The sequence below is a fragment of the Paramormyrops kingsleyae genome, chromosome 13 (genome assembly GCF_048594095.1).
Source record: "Paramormyrops kingsleyae isolate MSU_618 chromosome 13, PKINGS_0.4, whole genome shotgun sequence".
NCBI classification, from domain to species: domain Eukaryota; kingdom Metazoa; phylum Chordata; class Actinopteri; order Osteoglossiformes; family Mormyridae; genus Paramormyrops; species Paramormyrops kingsleyae.
This window is the reverse complement of record NC_132809.1, coordinates 6,833,121-6,854,631: the sequence shown is the minus strand read 5'-3', so window position 1 is coordinate 6,854,631 and position 21,511 is coordinate 6,833,121. Positions and strand designations below refer to the sequence as shown.

At 41.2% G+C, this 21,511-nt stretch overlaps 1 protein-coding gene across 3 annotated transcripts; it reads right to left on the bottom strand.

Annotated features, from left to right (window-relative positions):
* Positions 1-409: 409 nt before the first annotated feature.
* Positions 410-16,630, bottom strand: LOC111857427 (AP-1 complex subunit gamma-1). Of its 3 annotated transcripts, none has more exons than XM_072698103.1 (23): positions 16,612-16,630; positions 13,416-13,619; positions 13,145-13,269; positions 12,847-12,988; positions 11,720-11,816; positions 11,425-11,501; positions 10,052-10,147; positions 9,894-9,974; positions 9,670-9,768; positions 9,498-9,553; positions 9,296-9,409; positions 9,055-9,195; positions 7,679-7,733; positions 7,374-7,496; positions 6,652-6,741; positions 6,435-6,559; positions 6,228-6,332; positions 5,551-5,692; positions 5,173-5,299; positions 4,154-4,249; positions 3,792-3,952; positions 3,563-3,661; positions 410-3,453 (listed from the first exon to the last, which is right to left on the bottom strand). In XM_072698103.1, exons 2-23 carry the CDS (start codon positions 13,614-13,616, stop codon positions 3,352-3,354), a joined length of 2,454 nt encoding a protein of 817 aa, XP_072554204.1. In that variant the 5' UTR covers positions 13,617-13,619; positions 16,612-16,630; the 3' UTR covers positions 410-3,351. The 3 variants fall into 3 exon arrangements, with proteins under 3 accessions (XP_072554204.1, XP_023694057.1, XP_072554206.1); XM_023838289.2 differs by lacking the exon at positions 16,612-16,630 and adding an exon at positions 16,161-16,269; XM_072698105.1 differs by lacking the exon at positions 16,612-16,630 and adding an exon at positions 15,546-16,127.
* Positions 16,631-21,511: the final 4,881 nt, after the last annotated feature.

Below are 21,511 nucleotides of genomic sequence, written 5' to 3'. Positions count from 1 at the left end.
CCAATCTTATCCGCAAAGGGCCGATGTGTATGCAGGTTTTTGGGATAACCTTTAGGTCAGCTGTTCAAACCCAGGTGTGAGGACTCTTCAGCCAATCAGTCCTTTACTTCATGACCTAATTAGGGAGTTGCAGGGAAAACCTGCATACATACCGGCCCTTTGCGGATAAGATTGGCCACCCCTGGCCTTAAGCATTACCAGACTGACAAGCAGAAACCAATTTTTTTTGTTCATACATTTATATTCACCTAGGTATGATGTGTCATCATAAACCTAAGTGCTCAGTCCTTAGAATTTATTTCCAGTTGATGTAAAGTCAAATTTCTGGTGATCGATTTGCACACTCGAGGCTATCACAGCTTATGCTTTGTAAGATGATGGAAGACAGAGACAATAGCATCAAGCAGAATGGTGTGAGCTCACTTTTATTGTCCCCAAAATGGTACGGTGTGAATTTTTGCATTTATTTTTTTACAGAGGTTTAAGTTGAACACTTCTAAATGTACATTTAGGTTCCAGTTCAGCAAAGAGATGTGGTGGTTCAGTTGATTTAATCTCTTTAAACTTCAAAAGGCAGATACTTAAAGAGTAGAAATGAAAATATTTACACTGGTTCTCACATGCAGCCCTGAAGCTAAGAACTGAAATGTTTGCAGCTGACATCCTGTCTTACTGTGTGTGAGTGTAAGACACAGGTGTAAAATTTACACACGTGCTATCTGTTTTTAAAGAATTCCACTTGTGTTCCACGCCCCCCACCCCAGTGATCGTCAAAGGCCTGCAGCGCCCCGCCTACAAAATGTCATTATTGGGTAAAGTTTTCATACATATTTTACATTAACCAGCTTAATGACAATGCATTTGGAAAAACAAACCTTTATACAAACTACACACGAGAGACCATGACACTGTGAACAAACCCAATTATTTCAGTGCAACACCACCACACATCTGGCCAGTTAAATCTTATAAGAACTGGGATTGATTATTATTCTACTCAGAGTGACTGGAAGTGAAATTGCACTACAGTCTGACATCAGACATCTGGCCTCATTACAGTTATATAATATGCAAAAAAGATTCTCAATTAAACTTAGAAGAAAACATAGTTCATGGTAAAAAGTAATTTGCTTCTTAAATTATCAGTCTTAACCAGATTAAGCAATACATTGTAGGAGCTGTAGATACAATGTTGCAGAAACCTACAAACATAGGACACTACAATTTTAACACACACGAACATGAAAACTGGGTTTATGGGTTTAGTAGAAACATTTCACCACATCATGCTCTCCTGAAATTAATTTTATGAAAGCTGTACATAAAACTGAATGGGGAAGGAAGTCCCAACATCTTCTGTACATACCATATAATTCCAATATTGCATAAAGTCATTCATTTCACACTTTTCGATTTAGATCATGTTACATTGGTAGGGATTTACTCTGATAAATAACTGGTGATCTGGTCATGAAGATTCATGTATAAACAACCAAGAGGGAAAAATAAAATGGCTCTATAGTGTCACAAAATAAATCAGGTCATCTGAAATGAATGGATATTCTGACAATAACCAGTTGAACAAAATCCTGTAGAAAATGCTTGCTGTGCAGCCACAGCACTGAATCCCATATAACATGCCTCAACAGCTTGAGGTATTCAAATCCACATATCGATGACCTATGGTGTAATTGCCCTGATTTTCCAGACGGCAATACAGTAGCAAGATGCCTAAAAACCATTCCTCTTCAACATCAAGATCTTTCATACATCAGAGAAGGAAAAAAGGCACATTGCTCTGTTCAAGCATTACTGGGCAGGACATAAGTATCACTGCAAACTCCATGAAAGCTGCCTGCCTGCAGAAGGGTGAATGGAGGGGAGACAGTGAAAAACCACCACATAGGTGCTTAAACCAGACAGAAACTTCAGATAAAACATGACGACAAAAAAACTGCATGAGACTCAAAATAATATACATGTACTCACTGCACACAAACACTGCTTGGCTACATCACCTACAACAGTTGTAGTAAGACTTCAAAAAAAACATTCAAGGAACTGTGGGTTCTGAAATGCCAAATTCAAGTTCGACAGTAAGTAGTCATAGTGGTTCTGTAGTGGGGATACAAATGTTAGGATTCTGGTTTGGTAAATTTAAAAAAAATCAGCATGAGATTGGGTTGTGATCTGGTGATGTGTTTACCTTAAGGAGAATTAGGTGAAAAAACAATATGGTCAATGAAATAAGAATTCATTGACATGACAATGTTGTGTACTATACGTTGTGTACTAATGACAACAGTTCATTCTGTAATGCATTAAAAGGGTGATTTTGCCAAAAGGTAACTGCCATGAGAAAATTTGGGATGCATAAAATGTACTGCACTTTGGCTGCAGTTTTTAAAGACTGTTAGTCACATTAGCATGGTAACCAGGGAAAAATAAAGAAATAAATAGGCCAAACAAATTAACATGCAACCCTATATACCAAATGAAGTGTACATTTCCAATTCCAAGTTTAATCCTCATTCAAACTGGAATGGGGGAAATAACCATTTCAACAAGATATATTTTATCCCTTTCAATTTCAACATTATTGCTAAAAGAATGCAAGGCTGAATTTTCAGCCAAAACACTGACAATCTGCAACTGGTTAAGTTAGGCTGAATTAGTCAGTTTTATATGAACATGCCAAAAACCAGAAGCATAGTATTTGGACCAAAAGGGTTGTACCTAGCCTGAAGATGGATGATTTTTATTACAGAAATTAAGACCAAGACACCAAACTGGAGAATAAATGACATACTAACAAAACCCAGAAAGAGCCAGAAACCCCACAGCCACGTCGTAATTCCCCACAGTACACAGGGAGAAGTGATTAAAGTGCAAAAAACTAACCTTCTGCTGTATTTCATTTCTGGAGGGGACATTAAACAAGAAATAAAAGGCATCCTGACAATTTAGTTAGATGAAGAACTGCTAAAAACATGAAAGGGACTCCTTTTAGCAGAGGAACTGCTGATATGAAGCAGCTCCTGGCTCTGCATGCCTCCCCGGCAGCAGCACGTGTTTGCGTGCGTCAGAGTAGTGCTTAGGTGAAGTGGACATCGGGGATGGCACTGACACCAGTCGCACTTGCTAAATGGATATGTCGTCAGATACTTTTGCTGAGCTAATCGTCAGACGCATCATCATCATCATATTGTGTCTGAAGGAATCCTGTTTCCCCCGGGCCACCTCGGGGTACCAGTCTGTGCTGACATCACAGTTTGGGCGGGGGGGCAGTCTTTCCCATAGTTCATTTAGCAGGTGGGGGAGGAGGGGTCTTTGAGAGCAAGAGCCAACCCTTCACTGCCAGGACTGAGTGGGGAAATTGTTGACCTCTGCCAGATCTTGAACCGAAGACCCTTTATGGGTATAAGTCAGTTTGATCCTCATGCGAAGTTGTTGCTGGGAATTAAAAAAAATACATAAAAAATTAATATAAAAATCAATGATTACTCTCCCAGCAAGTAAACTAAAATAAGCTCTATATACTCTGTGGGGGAACAGCACGTACCTTCTGTGGGTTCAGCACCTTGATCACCTGTGTGACAGTTCCCTTGTTGAGTCCAGGAACAACATTACTGCTGGGGGAGAGGAGCTGCAGCTGGAAGGTCTGAGAAAAGCCACGTCGGTTAATATTTCCTGCTTAACTGCCCCTCATTTATTGTTACTCAAATTTTTGGTCTGTTTGGGTGGTAATACGGTAATTCTCAGCACTGCAACTACAGTGAAAGACACCTCACCTTTGGTACCGCAGCTTGGAATACAAAATCAGCCATGTCTACCTCGGTCAAGTTGGACGCATGGATGGTAATAACGGACACATTGGGATTTGAATTGGACCTTTCAAATGTGAAGTCTATTTTCAGTCCATTTTTATTGTAGGCTGTCATTGGTGGAATGGCTAAAAATGGGGAAAAACAAATACATTTAACACTGATTAAATGGCTACAAAAATTCTTGCACTATAGGGAATCGAGAATTCATATAATATTAAACCTAAGTGACTGTACTAGAGGACATGTGCCTCCTAGAGGACATATATGGGGACACTTCCTGGGAAGCTGACGACCCAGAATGGCTGTGTGCAAGGTGCCACTCTCACCTCCTGCAACATCATTAAAAAGGGGCTGGGAGGAGATGCCATCCAGCAGGAAGGTGGGCTGCGAGACAGAGATGGGAGCAGCAGGGGCTGGGACACCTGGGTTTGGAGCAGAACACACCTTTTCAGAGCAGCAGGGCAATATAACAGCATGGAATAATATGCATTTTTCAGGCTCAAAAATGACTTTTTGGGCAACTTCTAAATATTGTCTTTCAGCTCTTGGGTCATTAAACCTGACAGATATTATAACTGAGCTGCACCATCAAAGTCAGTTTTATAGCCAGCACAGCTGGCAAATCCTGCAGGCTCACTTCACAAACACAACAAGCTTAGAGCGTCCAATTTGGCAGGAGGGTGGCATGGAACCATCCACTGCTCACACGTGGCAGCCATCTGCGTCCAGCTGGGACAGATTCTGCACTCGGGTCTCGCTACACCCCACGCATGCCCAACCCCCCAGCATCCCCCAAGTCAAAGGCTCCATGGGACCGGCGGAGCACAGCAGCTGGCTTCAGTGATGCACCAGAAGGTGCTGAGGAATCGGGAGGAAGCCTCCCAGTTTACAGCAGCCAGAGCAAGGGGAAGGCAGAGCATGGAAAATGGAATAAGCGAGGTAGACAGGATGTCTCTCCACTGCTGTGCAAGAACCTTGTTTCTCAATAACATTCTCTTCAGGATGCGAAGATACTGTTCAGTTAAATGAATCACTCCCCTAATAGCCTTCCATTTACATTGGTGGAAGCATTGCTTTCACAGGTACATACGCCTCTTTCCAAGAATAACATTCTTGCCTCATCACCATGCACGACACATACAAAAACCTGATGCACATCAGAGACTAGATTACGGGGATCCACATGATTCAAATAGCCGCTTTCAAAAACAAACATTTTGGTATAAATCAGGTCATAACTGGATCACCTTAAAATAGTTTCTGTCAGGAGCTACTCTGAGAACAAATACCAGAAACACCAGGCAAAGCACAAAAGGGTTGGCAATGAAGCAGGACTCCATCCTACCTGAGAGCGAAAGATCCCCCAGTAGGTCCAGTAACTCCCCACCAGAGGAGGCTGGTTTCGTGGGCAGCTCAGTCTGGATCACAGGCACTACATCGTTCCCTCCCAGAAGGTCTAACAGATCATTAGCCTTCAGCAAAGATACAATTCACAGCCTTAAAACAGTATAATTTAAAGTGTCATAGTGAAGGTGTCAATAAATGACATCTGAGCTGACTCAGTGGGCAACAATTAAACAAATCATGCATTTAATGCAAAAATGGCATGTTTCAAAACTGAGGAAGGCACAGTCATTGGCCACTCAGTAACAGTAACAGATTTGCACCCCAGTGAGTAGCACATGTTGGACCCATGCTGGCTATGAGATTATGTTTCCCTCACTTGGGAAGAAGGCTGTGGGATGTTGGGAGGGTGTTTGGAGTCCCGAACCGAAGGCTCTGCCTCCCCATTGGTGTGCAGTATCTCTGTGGGGCCATTGGTGGTGGTTTTTTCCATGATGGGCATTCGCTCTAATAAGGCAGACCTACAGGCAAAAGAACAATACGGGGTGGGGGGAACAATGGGGACTTCAGGGTCAAATCACAGATCGACTGTCCAATGCTCATAAGCGGTAGGCAGTTATGGAAAGTGAGAGGGTTGACAGAACTTTGTCATGCATATAATTTACAAAAAAAAAAAATCTGCAATACATACACAATGTGAGCATGATAACATAATTATTGAACCACAGCCATTCAGGGATCTGGCCATTCATACCGGCCATTTCAAAGAAAGTCCTGTCTTCCACAACGATTTTTAAACAAGTATGTGTGAGTCCTTACATATTAAACACAGGCATGTGAGTTCACATAAGGACAATATTTAGTGTTTTTTTTCCCTCTAAAAGTATGAAAAAAGAAAAAGGAAACAGTAACACTGACCTATAGTACACAACTAAACCTGTTTACATTTTGTCAATTAAAGAGCACATTACAGTAAAGAGCCACAGAAGACCAACTGAGGACGAGCCAAGGACAACAATCAAAGCGTGATAGGAGAGTGATGTGATTGTGACATACCTCATGTGGTCATATTTCTTGAAAAGCGCATTGTACTCCACAGCCCTCTGCTGGAGCTCCACGTCGATGCTGCTCCCATATATTGACACAACCCGCTTGATTCGACTGCAAGCACACAAACACACACATGGGAAAATGACATCTGATCGAGCAGAGAAAACAGAGTGAGAAAAGTTATGTCACAGTCACAGCAGTAAAAGTTCGTACTTCACACTGCTGAAACGCGTGGAGAGCTTCATAATTGCTGTGAGCGCATAGCCCCGAGTTATCGGAGAAGACAGATTGGACACAAGGACGCCTTCCAAAACATCCAGCACCTCATCTTCTGTGACCTGTGTGTAATTCACAGTAGACAGAAGACACTGAGGTTATGCTGCAGATGTAGGAAAGACTCACTGAATAAGCAGCAGCACAGGGTACGTACGTGGATGGGCTCCTCCTCTTCACACTGACCCGACACCAGCAGGTCACCATACTCGCCCATACACCAGGATGCCACCTGTACCAAGGGCTGCTGAAAATAAGACAGCCAGCAAACAGAAGAACAAGTTCAGTGCCATATGCAAGATACCGTTTGCTTCTCCTTAACCTATCGAGAAGGGCAACTTTCGGATGACTTTGATAAGAAAAAGAAAGATCCACACAGATTATAGAGAGAACACAAAGCCCCCGGGGGGTGTCAGTATGGTGTGGGGCCATGTTGAAGCATTTTGATATTCTGTTTTTAAAAAGCAATCTGTCATCCCCCATCTGTGCAATAACACACAGATGATTCATTCCCAACAACTGACGGCAAGCTGAGATGTATTCCTGGAGATGTCAACGCTGCAAATCGTCGCTTGCATACTGCTTGTGGTGCGTGTTGTTCCAAAAACCCCTACACGTCTTCACATTATGACAATCAAAAGGAAAAAGGAAAAAAAAAAAAAAAAACAGCAAACTGGGGCAATACCTCGTCAGTCTCATTACTGCAAGGCTGACACTCACACAGGGTCAGCATGAGAAGGAACAGCCATTTGTATGAGTATGTCAAAGGTGACAGTTACCCCCCCACACACACAAACTTTTGTGACATCCTAACAAATAATCCGCATGGACATGTTTCCGTTCTGCAGTGCTCATAAAACAAGTTCTTTGGCCACTTACTTGCGAGATGTCGTCCAGCACAGCTTTGTATAGCCTCTGCACTGTGTATGAGTGCATCTCCACACTGTTGGTGATCAGCTGTATGAGGTTGGGCACAGAATCGTCTCGCACATAACTGCCCGCCTAAGTGAAGTATAGAGCCACGGTTACCTGAGGCTTGTGTCATTTAGACATACACAAGCTGCTGTCACTGCTTTGAGACTCATCTTTATGCTTACATAAATAATCATCCATCAAATCTTATATACAGTACAAAAGTACTGTATAGTAATAATACACACTCCCTAAACCAGCAGGAATCATACCGTTGTCAAGACCTTCATAATGGTATCTATGTGCCATCTTTTTGAGGGTGCATACCTGTAAGCAAAACACAAAGCCTGAAGTCAACACAGCAGAAGACATTTTCATTTACATATGAGGCAAATACCACATTGGAAACATATGTGTCTAGCAGTCAACTAGGCATATGTGCAACTAGGCTGAGCCTCAGTGACTGGCCAAACAAGTGTAAGCAGTATTGGAGGAGAAGCTACATAACAACAACAACTACACACCACTTATGACAAAGCAAGAACCAGAAGTGCAACATAAGAGACAACGCAGATTTATCTACTTTTAAAACAAGCGAGACAAAATGCTGAGAACATACAACATTGTTCTTGACCATAAAGAACTAGAGTTATTTTTTGAATTGCATACTAAGCAATCAAAGGGAGTTAAACACACAGTATACTTATCATGGAACAATTTAATAAATATTAAGAACCTGCAGATCTCACAGAACTCCACACATACACCCCTGTACAAATTAACTGAAACAAATTCAAAGCATCAACATTTCAACATACAATATGACCTCCTTGGGTTATTTTCCCCGTAGCATTTGGATGCAATTGGACACACAATCCAACAATTCTGAGCAGTCTTTAGTGATCTTGGGGTCCCAGTACCATACTTGAATTAACGCCTGAATAAGCTTATCTTTTGTGTTATAATCCATTCCATGAAGGCACTGCTTGTAGATTGACCACAAATTCTCCATAGCCGGGGTCTCCAACTCCGGTCCTGGAGAGCTACTATCCAGTAAGATTTCTATCCTACCTGGCTTCTCATGCGCCCCACTTGCTCCTGGTATTTACCTGAGAACTAGTGTGGCTCATCAGAAGCCAGGTAGGATAGAAAACCTACTGGTTAGTAGCTCTCCAGGACTGGAGTTGGAGACCCCTGCTCTATAGGGTTTAAATCCAGAGTTTACAGGCCAATTAAAGTACCTTAGTTTTCTTCTCGTTGATGAAATTCCTATCCATTTTCGACATACGGCACAGGGCGAGATCATAAGAACATAAGAAATTTACAAACGAGAGGAGGCCATTCGGCCCATCAAGCTCGTTTGGGGAGAACTTAGCTAATAGCTCAGAGTTGTTAATCATGCTGAAGATGCCTGACTAGTCAGAAAATGTAACAATGATGAAATTTCCTGCGTTTGATGATGTAACCCCAATCGACTGAAAAGGTGACTAATGAAGGCATAATGTTGGCTTTCCGGAATGAAAAAAAAATCAGATTGTGAAAAAGTATTACCCGTTTCAATTAATTTGCACAAGGGTGTAGATTCATATCGTACACTCCACAATACCCAACCTCTTAATCTTTTTATCTTCATGGATAAAAACCTTACTTTTCTGCAGCGAGGAAGATTCCTGATGCACAGTCAGCTTTAAATTCAGGGTCACACATGTCCAGGAAGTGAAGTAGCTCCTTCATCATCCCACGGACATTGTTTCCATTCACAAGTGCAAAGCTGAGCTCCATCGCTCGTCTGGGGAAAGCACCAATGTGTCAGCCATCCGACGGTCACAGAGGGACTTCAACAGATCATACGAGTGTCTCGCAATGATGAACACACCTGTCTTACTTACCTTTTGATGGACACATCAAGGTCCTTCAGGCAGTCTACAATGGTGCTTCTATGCCTCTGCACAGCATTGTGGTCAGTCTGTACAGTCTTCAACAGGGATGTTAGTGCTACATATCTGAACAAAACAATAAAAAAAAAGTGTATCATGTTCTGCCCACCCATCTACTCAGTTCCTAATGACCATAGCGCTATAAATCACTCACCTGATGTTTTTGTCATTGTTTAGTAGGAAGCGCCCCAAGATGTTAATTGCCAATACCTACATAAAAATGGAGTTTAATAACTTTTCAATGCACACATCTTTACAAATTAAAACAAGTTACTTGTATACGTGCTTGCCCCCCCCACCCCCGAAGAGAATAGAACCAGTCTGACCCTCAGTCCGCTTTCTGACTTGATGTCCATAATGGTCAGCACTGTTTCGTAGAGGATGGCGTTGCCAACATTTTTACTTGTCTCTGTGTTGGTTGCAACCTAGAAAAGGTAGAGAAGATGATTTGCTATGGTGGGCACTGAATGTGTGAAACCTAACCGCTCTACAACTTAATTTTGGTAAGTTCATGAAAAAACATGAAGAAAAACAAAGTGATAAATCACACCTGTGCAAGGATGTCATTCATGGCTTCACTGGAGTCGTCATCGCCTTTTCCCAGAATTCTTAGCAACCTCAATATTCTCACCTGAAACGGCAAATGTCACTGATCACTCCTAAAACACATGCATTTATTGAATGCGAATCGCAGGCAAGACCCATTACCTGTAGGAATGGGTCACTGATACCAGACACATCATGTTCTGGTGAGTAGCCCGACATGATGAGGTTCTTAAGAATTCTGACCAGCTGCGGGACCAACTGAAATGTGAGCAACAGAGGCAGAGTCTGTGATAATGGAACTGTTTGAAGACACATCAACACACAGATATTGCTCAAGAAAATAAATACACAGCTGTATAGAGTTGCCAGAAACACGGTCATTGACATGTCCTGTAAATTAAACATTTATACCTTTAAGTAAACCATCTATTCGTAAATATCCATTGTTAATTTGCTGAAAAAACTTTTTACTCAGCAAGTCTTTGTGTACGGAAATGTTATATAGACATATACCGCTTTATAAAAGCAATGTTGGTATAATGTTAGATAAAATTTTCTTTTTCTAAAGATTACATTACTATTCCTACAAATAATAAAATTGCCAAATTGTGAAATGTAATCTATGATTCCTAACTATCCAATTTAATTAACTGAGCATACTTATGCAAATTGACATTCAGTTGAATGTGAATGTAATTATACAGTCATAAAATGATTTGCTGAAGTGAAAAGACTGTATAATGGCCAAGAATGCATGTATTACAAATAAATAAGCAAATAAACATATAAAGCCTGCCAAGACTGGCAAAGACAACAGAATAAGTGACTTTCCAAAGTAATAAACAATACTTCCACAAAAATTGCACTACACCTACAATGACCTTAAATATCTTGGCATGGGCATGCACCAGCAATCAACCAAACGTCCTCTTACCTTCTCATTCTAACACAATGCAGGAATTGTAACAAAGACAAATGACAGAAAAATGAGGTAGATGTTAGGGAGAACCGGAAAAGTTTCATTTAGAGAGAAATTTAAAGGAGGTACAGCTACTGATTCATCTCAGCTGACAGCTTGTACAGGGGGCAGAGACCGGGCCTGTGGAAGTCCAGTTTCACACATATGCAACCCCATGTCTCAATATAGCCTAGCTGTGCATCCACAGACACAGGTTCATGACTTTAAATCAGTATTTCCCAATCCAGTTCTTGGTGACCCACAACCAGTCCAAGTTTTTGCTCCTTCCTGGCTCCCTGCCAGACAGTCCACATTTTTGTGAGCCAGGAGGGAGCAAAAACGTGGACCATCTGTGGGTCCCCACTAACCAGACTGGGAAACACTGCTTTAAAGCAATGAGACAGATTACGATCTTTCGGTAACTGGAAATGGAATTCCTGAAATTCTGGAACTGCTCCAGAACTCTGAGTAAAGAGAGGTATCAGAACTGAGGTATCAGACCCCGAACCGAGCAGTGCCTCTGGGCAGAGGAAAAGGAGAGGCAAAGGCGTATGAGAAACAGAGAGCCAAGCTGTACCTTCCGGAAGTGTGCCAGCATGTCGGGACTCCGCTCACACATCTCTGTGAGCAAAACGACAGACGTGTGCAGGACACCTGAAACGAGGAAGCACCGCACGCAGATTAGCTCACCTATATATCACACCCCCTGGTGCTGTCAAGCAAACGAGGCGAGTCACTTAATACAACGTCAACATGAGGAGACCAGTGCAGATCTATCAAGATATAAGCAGTCCCACCAGGGCCCTTGGCAAAGACAGGTCTGAGGTGACAGTTAAACACCCGTCCCTTCACCATCCATTCTTATGTCTCACCATGATTCTTCTCATTCAGTAGGTTTTTTGTCGCTGGAAGAAACATTTCCATTAACTCAGGCACCTTCCGGATCACATGGACTGCACACAATGCTGCCTGCAGTGAGACAAGTGATATTGTTATAAACATGAACTCACACAAACACTGCAAAATATATTCCATTTATCTGTTAAATTTCACCACCAGATTAATAAAACAACTTGATAAGGTATTGATTAGCCAGGCATAGTGTATGCTTGTCTTTGAGTCAATGGTTTACATGGGTATACTGGATGGTTACTGGAAATAATACATTGCATTTACAGTTACCCTTCCACATGTGTGAATTTGACACTCATGGTTTTGATTATTTGCGAGTTGGCCGTGAACAATTAGATGGGAAAATTTTCGGAGCTTGCCGAAATATCGCAGAAACTCACGGATAACGCATAAGCTAAAAATATATAAACAATACTGAATATGATCTATATCATATAAATATTAGTGTCATTTAATAGAGTCCAAGTGCATTCTAAATATTAATATTATGCATCGATTTTCACATTCGCCAGGATCTTCCCCCTTTATCCGCTGAAAATCTGAAAGGGCGACTGTATTTAGCTGACGCTTCTATCTAAGGCGACATACGGTTCAGAAAGAGGGTCAGACAGTCCCTGGAGCAACTGAGGTAAGGGCCTTACTTAAGGGCCCAACAGTGGCATCACTCTGCCAATCACATGATCTGAACTGGCAACCATGTGAGAGAGACCTAACCTGCAGAGCCACAAATCTCCCCACAGTACTAGGGGGATGTCAGGAGAGGTTTTAAAATAGCTAAACACACTTTGATGGATATAAAATTTACACCAACAAAAACATACTTTAAACAGTTTTCTCTGCCAGCCCAAGACTTGCATACAGTACTGTATCTGTTCAGCCTTCCACTACATCAGCTCTCAAATACACCACAGGAAAATAAATAATGAACATCATGCAGCTTAAAAATCCACAGCCCAAACTGTCAGGTAGCCAACATAACCCATAACTGGCAAATTCTGCAGTTCAAAGAAGTTGAGCAACAACAGTTGACTACTTTGCAGACAGTGCAGTTTTATGTGCAACAAGCAGGATTGTGCTGCAAAGGCACCTTTTTTCTTAGGTAGGAATTTGACGTCTTGAGGAGCTTTTCCACTTCTCCGGCCAGATCACGACACATCTCTGCTGAGCCCATGCAACCCAGGGTGCACAAGGCCACACCCTGGACGTACTGTGTGCTGTGATTGAGATCGCTGGTGAAAGGAAGAGAAACAGGCAAGCAGAAGCGTAACCAAAAGGTGTTGTTTACTTAAGGCGGATAAATCATAGTGTAATACCCGTTAGGCAAATAAAAATGCTTCAGAAACGAATGTGCAAATGGGATTCCACTGAAGTGAGCAGTTCCTTACTTCTTGATGCAGTTTGTCATTAGGAGATGCACATCCTGTCTCTCATCTAGCAGCAGCATGGCACCTAGATACCCTATCCTCTTGTCTGTAAACTTCTGAGATGCAATCAATTTCAGGCATTCCAGCTGAAAGACAGAATCATCACTTTGAAATTTAAGTCACAGCACAATGACCACTAAAAGGAAATGGGAAGAAATGTTTAATATATTACTTTTGGCACAGAAGCAGAAGTGTTTAAGGCCTGTCAAACTGACCAAGTCTCGCCACTTACTTGTCCAAAGTGTGCCGGGTAGCCCAGCATGTGCATGTAGAGGAGCTTAGCAACATTTCTACAGCGGTACGTATTATCTTCCTCTCGGAAAGAAGATCTAATAGCAGCGCATTCTTTCTGGATCATTTCCCGTTCTTCTGCCTGGGTCCGAGCAGTCCGGATGGTCCGGATTAGCTCCCGTAGTCTGATTGGAGCTGGCATCCTCTTTTTGAAAAAATAAATAAATGACAACACCCATCAATTGAAGTTCACAGTATAATATAAAAATGATGCTTAATGCTATCTTTGACAGTTATATAAAACATATGGATAAAATGTGCTAACCTGCATGACAGCTTAGAAGGTTAGGATATTATGTCTATTTAAAGTATCTTAACTGTATATGCATTTTAATATTGTTTCCTCAACTTTAAACAGGTGACTTTCCTCCCAGGCTTATGATTTCAAAAAGAATATTTGTTTTATATACTGCTGAATAAACCCCAGGGGACTTTATATGGTTGCAGCATATAGTTCAATCTGAAATGAAAGCGTGCTGAAATTCCATTCCATTTAATGGAGCAAGCACTAAGGTTTCAAACCACAGACCCCAATAAAACATTCATCAACCACATGCTTAGCTATAAGATTCATTTCTTCCATCTCTTCTTTTATAGCACAAGTATCAAGGCATATCCGTGAAACATTCTGCTTAATGACAGACAATACAGTTAATACACATGTAATACATTAAAGTTGTGTTACAGTTCCCCACTGCCTTGGTATCACCAGGCTCAATGTGCTATATCAGAAAGGCTCAGGTGACCGGTGACTTTTTTTCTCTTTAAGACACAACACCTAGCTGAAAGTTGCATAGTATAATTTATTACCATAGAAAAAGGGTGATCCAAAAGTATGGTTTTTTTCCAGTTATTCCTAAATGTCTGGTAATGGCACTTTCATAGTGATTTTTGTGGAATTCTAAAAACTAAGAACAAATCTGATGTGCATATTTTTCCTGAAACAACAAGCATTTATAAACGGCCACAGTGTGCAGACATCACATCAGAGGCATGACTTAGAGGCTCCAAGTGTCTGTTCAGTGTTAGTTCAGTGTTAAGCACCAAGCCTGGTTTTAACACAGAAAAACAGAGGTGGCGTAAGTCATTTTCTTGCAGCAGGGCTGAGCGAGCTCGCTGGGCTCTGCAGAACTTTGCAGCCAGACACCTTGTCAGCAGCATAAAGTCAAGAAGCTTCACCACGATCTGCATGGCATTCAGCACGCTGTGCCCTCACAATCGCAGCGTGAGACATACGCCAGGTCAAATCACCGTTGCATCAGCAGCTAATTCTGGAGGAAGCAGACGCACACAGAGTGCAGGCCAGCCGTCAACGGGAAACAAACAAAAACGTATCTGGTGTGTTAACAGTCCCTGTGGAGTGACAGGACACAGTGCACCAATGACAACCACATTTATCAGGGAGGTGTAAACGATGAGGATTCAGTGAAGACATTACTAGTAGTTAATGCTGTCCAAACTCATTAAATTCTAGTACCATTATTTTTAAAAAGTGGCATGGGTACCCACCACGACTGTGTACTGAAAGAGCAAGTATGGTAGATGGATGGCTGGTCTGGGTAGATTTCTTATGGTCGATCAGTTATATGTGACATAACTGTCAAACCCTTTCAAATGAATACTGAAAGTGGTCTCATACATGACCCACAGAAATCAACCATTTAAAAAACATTACTATTCATCCACTAGCCTATAGACAAGTTATCAAACTAGTAGCAACGGGATCAATTCAGATACACTAATTCATCGTTATAGGTTAGTTTAATCACAAAACTCTTCATAGTAAAATATTGTGTCGGTCTTTTTGGCTGCTTTTTATAACGACCTAATTTGTTTATACCGCCAGCTTAAAGAGATCAGAAACTATGTAACAACAGTCACGCAATAATGCCAGTACTTGCTGCAGAAACAAGTATGGAAATGCGAGGTAAATGTTTTCCCCCTCCAAATTCAGGTAGCTGAACGACAAGCGATGTTTAATTCAGTCACACACCTGTTTCCACTAAACCGGTCCGTTAAAATTGGTTAGCTATTATATCCCTAGAGCTAAGCCCCCGGCTAAAATACTCACTGAATAAAAACAGCCACGCAGGCAGACAGGTAAGCAGGCACGTTAACTACTTCAGGTTAGCTTAGCGGACCTGCTCGCTAGTCATCTGCGTTCACTCTTCAGGGCTAGCCAGTGTAAATCAAACTAGCGTATCGTTGAACCGCAAATGCTGCAATGCTGCTAACACATCTACTCGGGTTAATAACTGAAGGAGTCCCAGGCCGACCTCTATAAAAACTGCATTTTCCGGCAGCAAGAGCCAGCTGGTAATACTACGTACTCTCACGGGCGGGCTAACGTCTACCGGGGCCTCTTTCACAACACTCCCTTTTAAACATATAATCTAATGTGGAGACAGTACGATTTGGTCAATCTAACAGAAAACTCTAGCAATGTAGTGTAAGCCGCCCAATTCTCCAGTTAACCACTTTATACCGTTAAATCTCCGTTAATGTCTGCCTGGAGTAGCGCTAGACCAGCTAGCTACACTGAACGATTTCCCAGAGACAACCCCCGGTATTTAACTAGCTGCCAAACCTACACGAAAAAACAAATGTGCTCTTGTATAAATATATCACACATCTCGCGGAGAGGTGAGACAATTAACCGCGCCATTTCTGCGTGTGTAGAACTCACCGGGCGTAGTGACACCAAAAGGAAACTGGAATCTTCTCTATTTGCGACAGAGGAAGGAGCAAACTTGACATTCAAAATGGCGGTCGGGCCAGCCTGAGAACACCCCTATAGGCGGAGGGATACTTCAAGACGGAGTAGGGATTCCATTCGGGCTCAGTTTCTTCTAGGGCCGTATGAAGGCGTGCGACTTGGACACCATTGGGGCTCAGTTCCTCTGAAGCCCGTAGGAAGTAGTGATGGGAAGTTCGGATCATTTTACCGACTCGGACCTTTGAGTCTCGTTCAGCAAAATGAACGAATCCTTTTTCGAGTCATTTCGTTCATTTTAGCAAAATATAATTAAAATGTTACCTCCCTAACACATCTACTGCTTACACAAATGTTGATCACACTACAAACAAGACAAAACTATAATGCTATAAGAAACAGAAAATATTAATTCATTGTTTACCTGGGTTTTTAGTCTATGATTCGCTCACCTCGCCTCTTATCTGACAAGTTTTCGGGTTTGAGCAGTTCGTTCATCACGTGACAGCCCAATTAGCTAACCAAGGCAGTCTGAGCCGGAAACAGAATTGATTAGTTCATCTCTCCAGTCTTCGGGTTTGAGTCGATCGTTCATCACGTGACAGCCCCATAAGCATAAGCTTAACCTATGCAGTCTGAACCGGAAAGAGAATTGATTAGTTCATTCCTCGAGTCTTTCGAGTCCTTCATTCTTATGTTATGTGACGTCACAGCACTGGATATAGAAATTAGTTACTAATTTACAACTTTCCTTACAAACGGGTGCATAGTTTATTATTATTATTATTAATTAGTTTAAGTTATCAAAACCTTAATATTTTAAACTAACCTTAATCATTCAAATTCAAAATGTTATTTGCTTTTACTTTGTCATTATGTCCTTTTTGACCAATCTTTTTATACAAATATTAGATCAATATGTTAAGCCTGCATAGGAAAAACAATTATTATACCAGGAAACTCAAAATTGGAGTAAAAATGAACACTGCTATAGAATATAGTGTACGATTATTAACTATAAGTACTTTGTAATTGTAGGCTTGGATTATTTTATTATATAGCCTAGTGTTTGTTTAATGATAGACAAAGACAATGAAAGGACAAATTAATCAATAATTTATTTGTAACAGGATTATTTATTTATAAAATAACACACCACAGATCCTCAAGAAACAGTAAAAAAATCATAGTGACAGAAATTGACAGACCTTTTTTATTTAGAAGAAAATGCGTTTTAGATATTTTTGATAATTTTATGATAATTTCTAAATATGATCCAACATACAACAAATGGAATTTTACGTTAGTATTTGACAGGTACTGAGCCGGTAATTGGTCACGTGACAAAAGAACGAACGACTCGAAAGACTCAAGAGATGAACTAATCAATTCTGTTTCCGGCTCAGACTGCATACTAGGCTAAGCTTATGGGGCTGTCACGTGATGAACGAACGACGCGAAAAACCCGAAGGCTGGAAACAGGTGAATAAATCATTCCAATACAGAAACTATAGGAAGTTGCGCAAATGCGCATCTGCGACTGAAGGAATCACTCGGGAAGAACGAGACCACTCGTTCTTCCCGAGTCACATTAAAGATTCATTCAAAATGAACGAATCGTTCAAGAACGACCCATCACTAGTAGGAAGGTATGTGACATGGACTTCACTCGGGCTCCGTTTCTTCCAGGCCCGTAAGAAGATGTGCGACGTGAACGCCATTCGGGCTCCAATTACTTTGAAGGTACGAGTGAAAGGGACTCCATTTGGGCTCCGGTTTCCCTTTATCACTTCAGTCAACCTGCCTATCTAATAAGCACTTCAAATGTACAGAATTTTATGATATTGTGAATTTAAGTCATAATATTGGTATAACTGTAATGAGTACACCATAAAATCATAAGACAGATCTTGTGGCAACCTATAAGTCTGTAGAAATGTTAATATACCTTACTGCTTTTATATATGTTTTACTCATGAATTCCCATCAGTCACCATATACTGAGTGTTTTTAGAAAAAAAACATTTCACATTTGTTGCTTAGTTACTAATATGACATATTAAGTATTGGCTAAATTACTGGGGTATTCTTAATAGACACCTAATGCCACCCAGAATGTTACGCCAGTTAACCATCTTCATGATATAAGTAACTATTTTGTCACTGGCATCTGAAAGCCCAGGTGTCATGTAATGTTTGTACAAGAGGCTAGGAAGGATAGTCAACTTATACCCAAATTATTACGCAAAATCTATGCCTAAAATTGTAGTGTATATATCTCTGTCAGTTCTTTTTAGTTTGAAACAAAGATTTGTGAAGACTTGTTTTGAAATTTCCCACATATTTATATGGACATCAGACTGTGGTTTGACCTTTGTGTGTTTGATGGTAAATCTCTGACATTATGAATAAAATTCACACATCCAATTTTAGTATGAGGCAGTAAATTTTGAAGCATAATTTTACCATGAAGCCAATGGGAAGGAAACACATTGAAGGATAAAAGGCTAAAGCCAGGAAGTAACTAGCCCAGCTGTGTCCTGACTTCTCCATTGTGAACGCAGTGTACTACATACATAGCACCATAACACATCACACTATAAGCAAACTGCAGAGGCTACTGGCTGAGTTGCAGTGTGTCTAGGGCTTATGCGTCTTGTGATTGATAAGAAAAACTGAATGTGCCTTTATTAGACGTTGGGTAACCTCTGTGAGAAATGGGGACATCTTTTGAAATGCTGTTTCATTTCATATACGCCCCCTCCATTTGCTGCTCCTGCCCCTCTCCTAAATCTGAGAAACATCCCATGATAATATCACTCGAGAAAGAGGAACAAGCCCTATATTTGCAACAAACTGTTTTCTTTCCATCCGCTTCAGTACATCCTAGATCTGATGTTTGCTTTTCTGGTATCTGGTGTATTTGCTACCTGAATTGAAATTCATGATATTTACTGAAGTAATGTCTAGCCTGTGTCCTTGTGAGCCTGCCCCAGTTAATCATCACCTTAGAAAGTTTCTTCACATCCATTGTTGTAGTTAAATTCTGTCATTGACAGGAGCACCAGAAAGGTATCCCAGTTGTGATCTGATTTGATTGAAAAACATTTTTCTGGGCGCTAAGGACCCCTGGATAGAAAATGTATTTCACTGATTTGATTCTTTCTTAAAAAAAATCTATTAACAATTATATAAGCAATTATAACGCATCAGATATGTAGTGCTCGCAGTGGAGTCAAACAGAAGTTATAAAAGAATCATACCAACTGCCCAGAATTGCCCCCAAAAAATGTATGCAAGAATGTTTTGAAAGGGGAAGAAAGCCAAGTTGGAAAAATGTTTTTGTACTTTTTTGGGGGTTAAGAGAGACTGCACTAGATTGAAGTTTTTCAAAAAGGAAGTAATATGTATAAGTATTGAATTTTCATCACAGCACATCAATGTCATTTTTTACATGTAAATATGTGTTGTATCGGCTTGCGGGCGAGCGGGGAAGCAAGCGAGCCGAGCCGGGGATTCAGGCAAACGAGGTTTATTTTGAGCGGACTGGACAAAACAAGTAGAACAGCACACAACGTCAATGACCGGACTGGGGAATACTGACCCAGACGCGGACTAAATACACAGGATAGGCAGAAAACAATAGGCAACAGGTGATGACAATCGGGAATCAACATGAGGTAACGAGGTGGGCGTGGCACACACGAGGATCGAACGAGCAGGTCATGACAATATGTTTTAAAATAGAAACAGGGAGACCATTTACAAAGGCTTCATATGAAGGGAAAAGCAAGAAATATATGTATACACATTTTCTTTATAAATTTATAAAGGTTTATAAAGAGGAACTTATCCTGAGAAAAGTTTGCACATTTACAAACGGTCCAGAGCAGTCGCACGAATGTTTTGGAGGAAATGTGAAAAAAAGCAACATTGAGAGTTGCAGATCAAAGTTGTATTTAGTTAGTTTTAGCGCCTGGTGAAATGCGCATTAATAGATACATAAACATATGTATTATATCTGACATACAGCAGGGGCAGACTTACCATAAAGCACGGGTAGGCAGTTGCCTGGAGCCCCTGAAAGCTAGTGGTCCCATGAAGACTGAATTTCCATAAGTTACATTTATGGACATCACATGATATGATCTTTAAAATTACAGGAATATCTTTCTTATTTGCATTTTTAGTGCCAATTTTCAGGATAGACAAACGTGACCCCCCCCACCCCGTCCCAGCTGTAATGAACTATTCTTATTTGGAGACTTTTCGCTACATAACTTTTTCCACAGTGGAGTCTAGCGATATTGGTTGTTTCACTGCTAAGCAAACCGACGAAGTAGTAGAATATAACTGCATAAAGGTACAAGACAAGCATTACATCTCCTGTCTCTTTGATACTGTTGTGCTGAAGTAGTAGACAAAATATGAACAGAGATGGTGAGAACACAATTAAAGAACGTATGCAAAAATCAAGACTAACCTTAGCATAGGGCCACAGCAAAAGACGGAAGGGTTAAACTTGTTAAATTAGGCCAATCGATACCCCCCCTCCCCCTGAACAGATTAGGATTACATATGTGGTTAGGATTACATATGTGGTTATAAGTACCATTTTCATTTGAGAATTTGTTCAAGGCAACCAAGAAAAACTGTAACTGACTGTCAAGATAATATGTAAGATTTCCCTAGTGTGGGTGTCCAAGCAAACATTACAATGCAATTTGCTTCATTGTCCAGTTTTCCTAACCCTATTGACTGCACACACATTGCAATAGAAGTGCCATTCGAGAATGATTTTTAAATTTTTTTATAACCTGTTTTAAATCCATCAATGTGCAACTGTACATCCAGTGATTTCACAAGTGGATGTGTCACAAGATACAAGACGAAGGACTCAAAGGTGGGTGTTTGGCAAACAAAGGGGGTTTATTGAACTAAACGAGAGCAGGAAAACAAGACCGCAAGAGGTCAAAACAAAAAGGCAAGTACCGCGAAGGACACGGGCAGACAGAAGGAGCGACATCAGACACTAAGCACCGAACCGTATCTGCCTCCTGGGATCTGCATCCAGGGTGAGTCTTACTAGCACCTTTCCTGCCTCCCAGAAGATAACCTTGGCCTTGGGGATCCTCCAGACTGTGGGATTACTCCTCCACCCCTTATGGATATCCAGGAGAAAGAAGTTCTCCGCTTGAAGGTGGGTGGCTCCCACGGTGCTGTTAACCCCTTCGGTCCTTGGATATGAGGCACTTTGGGTATTCGGTCTGCAGGATGCAGGGAAGTGTGGAAGCCGGAGCTGAGGGACAGAATGACTGGACTCG